This window comes from Echinops telfairi, unplaced genomic scaffold, assembly GCF_000313985.2.
Source record: "Echinops telfairi isolate 266 unplaced genomic scaffold, ASM31398v2 ScPeMD7_7475;HRSCAF=8513, whole genome shotgun sequence".
Lineage (NCBI taxonomy): Eukaryota > Metazoa > Chordata > Mammalia > Afrosoricida > Tenrecidae > Echinops > Echinops telfairi.
The window spans coordinates 30,148,472-30,155,522 of record NW_022111379.1 but is presented as its reverse complement, the minus strand read 5'-3'; the positions used below and the strand labels follow the sequence as shown (position 1 = coordinate 30,155,522).

Sequence of the window (7,051 nt, the reverse complement as noted above, 5' to 3'; positions counted from 1 at the left end):
TCTACCTTACAGGGCATCAGACCTTACACTCCTCAGTGGCTACTGGGAAGGATAGAGCTGGGAACTGAACAGTTGGATGAAAGTAATTTAAATCCTAAAAAGGTTTCGGTCAATTAACTATCAGGAACTACAAAGTGTCCAACATAAAATTTCAGGGTGAACAAAGGAAGTCACAGGGAAACGGTATTCAAAGCAAACATCAACCAATCAATTAGTAATGGCCGAGGCTCCATCTGCCTGCCAGAGCCTGGCCAGGCCCACGGTGGGGCATCATGAGGTTCAGTGTCGTGTCCAGTGGGCTTAACTTCTGCTCACACTATGAGTTGGCCCACAGTGCCTCATAAATATTTAACTTAAATTACAGAGCACAAAGATCAATATGTACATCCCCACCAAGAAGTTAGTTGTAAATCATATGGTGATATAGTCCCTTTTAATTAATAGTCTACCACCCACACTTGCATTGGTTTAAATGACAACTTTATGTTGGATATTTTATCGGTGCACTTTTCAGAAATGTTGGCCATATCCACATTAGTGTGTAATTTCAAATGTTTTTGACAAGGCAAAATACATATATTTTGTTTTTCTGTGGTACCAAAAACATGGATTATAATTTCAATTGTTTTTTTGACAAGGCATATACGTATATTTTGTTTTTCTCTGGTACAAAAGCACAAGGATTACAATTTCAATCGTATTTTGACAGGGCAAACTCCAGATGGTTTGTTTTTCTCTGCTACAAAAACCATGAATTATTTGGCTGCCGTTATCTGGACTGGAGATGCTGATGGGTCTTCATAAAGCACTTCATCTACCTTCATGTCGTTGTCATCCACGGGGACCTGGAGGCACATCTGCTCTTTGAAAGCCAAGGCCATGGTGTAGGGCTTCACTTCCTGCTGCTGCAGACAGCGCTTCAGGTACGTGTCGTAGTAGCCCTTCCCCCTCCCCAAGCGGTTGCCACGTTTGTCAAACCCAAGACCTGGCATGAAGATGAGATCAAGTCCCCCTGAGAAAAAGAACAACACATTTAAACATTAATGGGGTTGATATGAGTGTGTGTGTGTGTGTGTGTGTGTGTGTGTATGTGTGTTCAATATTTTCTGAGAGTAAATGAAATCTTCCTAATCTGGGTTTTGCTTTTTTAATTACATCTACTCTTTCCCCCAGTGGTGTACATGGTTAACATTCAGAAGTGCCTCAGAAAAAAGGCCTGGTGATCTATTACCCAAAAAAAAAATCAGCAACTGAAAAATCTAGGGGGAAGACGGGTAAATGGAATGGGGACTCAGAGAAGGATGGTATTACACTGAGGGGACTGTAATTGTTATGAAACAGATGTGTATGAGTTGTTGAGTGGTAAACTAATTGGCTCTGTACACTTCCTCTCAAACCCCATAAAACAAACAGAAACCTCCAGAGCCCAGTGCTGAGCTCACGCATTTGGAGTCGACCTCACGCATTTGGAGTCGACGATGAGGCAGACTTTCTATGACCTCACTGTAGAAAACCCAAAAAGCATGAGTGGACAAGGATTTAAATGACTCAGTCACAAGGTCATCCCATCACCCGTCCTTCCAACAGTTTCTCTTCTTTTTAATTTATACCAAAAAAAAACAAAAAACCCAAAAGCCCTGCCACTGAGCCCTGCTGCTCAGAGTCTCTGAGGCTGTAAATCTTTACAGGGGCAGAAAGCCTCACCTTTCTCCAGACTAGGTGGGTTGGAACCACTGACTTTTGGGTTAGCAGCCAAAGGCTTATTAACCCACTGCACTCTCAGGGCACCTTTTCAGTGACAGACAAACAAAAATGAGAGATCCAGGCCCCATGCACACCTAGTTAAAGAGAATTTCCATTAGTGCTCCTTGCCAGAGAAGCAGGGACCAAGAACTTCTTTTTTTTTTGTGAAGCATCCAGGTGGTTCTACTACTGCCAAGTTTGAGGCTCTGGAGGAAAAGCCCCAGAAAAATGACAGCTGGGAGAATGGGGGAAGGCTGGAAAGGACGGTGTGGGCAGGGGCCTGGCTGCTGAGAGCACCAGGCAGCTCAGATACTCCCTTCCCACTAGAGAGGCAGGACAAGCTCTCGGGCTTCCTGGTCACAGGAGAGCACTCTTTGACTGACAAAGGAACACCCCACGGGTCCAAGATTAGGTCCCAACCGTAGTCCTCTGGCTGGAGCCCTCACGAGTAACCCATCAGCACTGGCCAGCCTCCAGGTCAGAGAGTGGAGTCTTGGGAGTCTACAATCCCCTCCACAGGAGAAGTCCGCAGAAGTTCTCATGAAAAGGGCAACGAAGATGGTAGGCGAAGGGGGGCCGCACCCATGATGAGGGCTAGGGAACCGTCCTTCAGCCTCTGCCGGGGAGCATGATGCTCCAGTACTAGCAGAAGAGCCGCACTGTAGGCCTGACTCCTTGTCCAGTACTGGGCCTCCCTCTCTGACTTCCTACGGGCTAACCATTCACACAGCATCCCTGGCAGAACTGGAAGCCAAGAGTCTCTGGAATAAGGAATCTGTGGTAGGTGTTCAGACTGCCAGCCAGGCTGGCCCCTGCTATCAACAACTGTGCTAGCTGCAGAACTGGGAGCTGAAGCTAGCTCTTCAGTCTGGCTCCCACCTCACACCTGCCAGCCCCTGCCTGCCAAATCCAGTAAAGCACGTCTCAGGTTACAGACATGACCTTCTCGTGTAAGCCTGCTGATTAATTCCCTAAAACTACCTAAAAGGCCCTGGTCATTGACATTTGCCTTGATTCGTTGTCCCTATCCAAAGAAGTGTCACTCTCCACACTGGCACTGGCCTGTGCACTTGGCCTCGGCTGTCACCGTGCCCTCTTCCTGTTGCTGGAAACTACCTGGAACACACTCGCATGCCTTCCTCTGTGCCCACTGGCCCTCTGTGGCATGTGCTTTGTGAAGTCCTTGAAGGGTGGGGGCAGGTTCACGGTTCCTATCCTTCGAGAGATTCCATTAGCATAAAGTATGCCCTTGGGTGATCTCCATTCCAGTCCAAGGCCGCAGTCTCTGCCAACTGCAGGAAAAGCAGAGAGGTGACAAGTCCTGGACACTTGGGCACTCTGGCTGGGAATGCTGGGAACTTTGAGTTGGCCTGTCTCGGAGTTGGGTCTGAAGATAATTCAGCAACCAGGGCAAGGTGGCAGGAGCAGACAGAGGAGAGTGTGGGAGGCGGGTGGCTGCTGGCGCAGAGGGATAAGGCACGAGCATGAGGACAAAAGAGAGGAGGGCAAAGGGAACAGAGCGGGAAACCAGGAGACTAGAAGGACTTCCACTCAGTCCACACACCAGGGGAAGGCGGAGTGGTGGAGCATCCCATTTAGAACGCTGGAAGAAAAGAGTGAAGGAAACGGGACAAAAAGAAACGCATTGCGTTCTCAAATTCCTGAAACTAGACTGAATCTCACTCCCGCTCTTCTTGTAGGCCCTGTACTCACTGTGGTCTGCCCTGCGTCACAGACCATCGTATCTGTCTTCCTCCCACCAGACAGCGAATTTCCTTGAGGGCCCTTATTTCTTCCCCAGCCATCCTTCCATGCTTGAACTGTAATAGAATTCTTGGCCGAAGAAGCCCTGAAAGGCTAGTATATTATCTGCAGAATGGATCGATCCCAGAATGACATTCCTCTGCTTTAATAACTCCAAGGCATACGGGTTTGCATCACGGAGCAACATGATGAGATAAAAAGTACCACCTTGCAGAGCTGCTTGTCCAAAGTGAGCGCTACAACTATAACGCAGAAAAGAGAACGCCTGGGGGTTTCTCAGGGGCAGAAGGCCCTGAAGTGGCCCTTCACAGTCAGGGGTCCTACCATCCTCTCTGGGATGCTGGTGTTGAACTTCCTGCCCATAGAATTGCTACCACTGCTCCCTCCAACCACACGACCACCTGGCTTCGGGTCCTTAGGATCGATTGACTTCCCCATCTGCTCCTGTTACTGCTCCAAGTGTTGTCCTACAACATGTGAAGTGTTCCTGGCGAGACTGCACTGTTTGCTGTCACCCTTGAGTTTCTTCTGGTGCCCTGCCACCACTACATGCCAACATATACACCTGGGCGAGCTTCCTGAGGCTGTGCAGGACACTCGGCATGCGCAGTTTGAATTGCCTTCTTGCTTCCCATGCGCATGCGAGGTCCCACCCTGGGTCAATCCCTTCTAACCCAGGCAGACCCCAAGCCCCCACCAACATAGTGCAAGGTCAAAATTCAGAAGGGGAAACAGGACAGAAACCCTGTGTCTATGCACATGTGCTTTATATGCCTCTAGCAAGATTCTATTTTTGAAATGCCAAAGGCTCATTAATAGAGGACACTGACATTAGCACAAGGTGCCAAAGCCAACCTGCCTTTCTTTGACGTAATCCCGTGGACGCCTGCTTCCCACCCCCTGCTAGCAGACAATGTGACCAGCAGAGTCAACAGCCTCGGCTGCATCAGGATTGCAACACACTGTTCGGAAAGTCCTCTCTGGAAGTCACAAGATTGTTCTGCAGAGTCACGGTTGGGTGGGTGTTTTTCTCCAGGCTCTGCTTGCTTCATAATGGGCTTCTGCACTCCACTGCAAAGCTAACCTTTGGAGACGCACCACTCCAAGACTGAGCTCACTCACAAATGGCTGTGACTCCATTTGATATCGGCTCTGGAGCCGCAGTGCCCTCTGGAGGCAGGCTGGGACGGTGCTTGGGGCCTGGGCGCTGGGCCATTTCTCAGCTGTGTGATCTCCGGCAAGCTTGACCACCCTTTCTGTTTTCCAACTTCCTCATCTGTATAACGGAACTGAAAACAGAACCCATTGCAAAGGGATGGTCAGGAAAATTCCATTACACAATTCTTTCAAATTCCTTGGTCAAGGGCCCATACGTGATCATTGTACTTAATAGGTTAGCTGTTTCTAAAAATAAATTAAGAGTTGTCTTGCACTATTTCCCAAGACAGCTGGCAAGCAGTACTTCAGAGGATTACTTTTAACCACAACTTTTACAAGCTTCCCTTAGACCTAACTCTTACATGTTCTGACAGCCCCATCGGTCAGTCGCATCCAAGGGGGAAGACGAACCCTGGGGAAGGGTGATGTCACAGAACAGGAGTTGGGGAGCTGTTCCAGTAAAGTGCCGGGGAGTCCAGGCAAGCTCTGCAGGCCGTGACAACGTCACAGCACCGTCACAGCTCCTCAATCTCCGCAGGACAGCAGACGCAGACCACGCAGACACAGGCACGTGTCTTAAAAAAGAAAAAAATGTAGCCAGATTGGCTCATGGGCAGTGGTGCTGACCCCTGTCCTAAAACATAAAGAAAGAAGTTTCAAGAAGAGGGGAGTGAAAATATAGCTGTTTGATCTGACAACTAGGGAGGCATAGAAGGGGTATTCATTTAAGTGGGGGCATAGATATATGAACAAGGTCTTGCAAGAAACTGCTGGAACACACGTCTACGCTGTGCTTCTCTTTCTTCCTGAGACAGAAGTACTGTGCTGGGCCCTGAGGACTCCATTCACCTTCACAGGACATACTGTGGACACTGGCCAGGGAGGCAACACCCAGGTCCCTGACACCTTTTAGGCTGCCTTGCCCTCTAAGTCCTTAGCCTGAGCTTTTCTGGACATAACAAGTTTATCCTTGCCCTAGTGCTGACGAGAGGGCTAAGGATAATGAGTCTAAGGGCCCAGGGGTTATGCAAGCTTTCTAACTGTCTTTCCAATGTGCTATTCTTACACTTCCCTTTCTGTCTCTTTCCTTCCAACTGACATTTTATGGCCGTGTCTACGGCAAGCGCCTTTAAGAACTACAATCAGGTAAGCTCCGTACCTCCTTCTCTGCTATGTCTCTGCGTTAGTTCCAGAGTTCTCTTCTTCACTTGCTAGTCTGCAGAGGCTCTTTCTCCTGCAAGTCCAACTGCTTGTCCTCCTCCAGTCTCTCCTAGTCCAGGAACAGCCCTCGGTGACTCTTTCATACTCAAAACCTTTCAGCCAATCACAACCTCTTCCAGATAACACGCAAAATTCTTCACTGGGCACGCGAAGTCACATGATGATCTCATCCCGATGGCCTCTCCAGCATCATCTCCACTACACTCTGGTAGGCAATCCAGTTAAATGGAAAAGGCTTCTCCATACCCAGTCCCACTTGTCACTTCAAGCGAGCCTTTGCTCCTGCCTTGTGTTCTTCCAGCCTGCAAGGCCCTTCCACTCTTCTCACTCGCTCGCCCAATCAGAACAGGCCCAGTTAAGCCTCCCTCAAGCTCTCCCTGCCCACACAGCCTTGCTGTGACTAGCTCTCACCAACAGTGAGGGAATGCATGTCTCCGGTCCATTAAGTAGAGAGATTCTTTTTCCTACCTCTGAGAATGGAGACTTTTGTCTTTTCTCAGATAGCTATGGAGCTAAGTTTTATTTACTATGAAAGAAGGAAAGAATATCCTGAGTAGTCCCTTGACTATATTTATCATAGTTTCCTGACTCTACTCAAGCAGTTACCTCCTGAGACTGTCCCATAAGACACCTCACAATTTTTTGAGCCTATCTTGATTTTATTTGATTTTATTTTAAATCATTTTATTGGAGGCTCATACAACTCTTATTACAATCCATACATCCATCCATTGTGTCAAGCACATTTGTACATATGTTGCCATCATCATTCTTGAAACATGTGCTTTCTACTTGAGCCCTTGGTATCAGCGCCTCATTTTTCCCCCTCCCCCATGAACCCATGATAATTTATAAATTAACATTATTTTGTCATATCTTAACACCATCCAATGTCTCCCTTCACCCACTTCTCTGCTGTCCGTCCCCCAGGGAGAAGGTTATATGTAGATCCTTGTAATCTGTTCCCCCTTTCGCCCTCACCTTCCCTCCACCCTCCTGATATCGCCACTCTCACCACTGGTCCTGAGGAGCTCATCTGTCCTGGATTCCCTGTGTTTCCAGTTCCTATCTGTGCCAGTGTACATCCTCCGGTCCAGCCGGATTTGTAAGGTAGAATTGAGATCATGATAGTGATGGGGAGGAAGCATTCAAGAACTAGAGGAAA

General features: G+C 48.3%; 1 protein-coding gene across 3 annotated transcripts in view; it reads right to left on the bottom strand.

The window, feature by feature from the left end:
* Nucleotides 1-463: 463 nt before the first annotated feature.
* Nucleotides 464-7,051, bottom strand: part of MTHFS (methenyltetrahydrofolate synthetase) — a 53,587-nt gene continuing 46,999 nt past the window's right edge. For all 3 annotated transcript variants that reach the window (XM_045285844.1, XM_004700030.2, XM_045285843.1), the window contains exon 3: nucleotides 464-1,012. In XM_045285844.1, coding sequence (XP_045141779.1) covers nucleotides 756-1,012 — 257 coding nt within the window. In that variant the 3' untranslated portion in view covers nucleotides 464-755. The remainder of the gene's footprint in view (nucleotides 1,013-7,051) is intronic.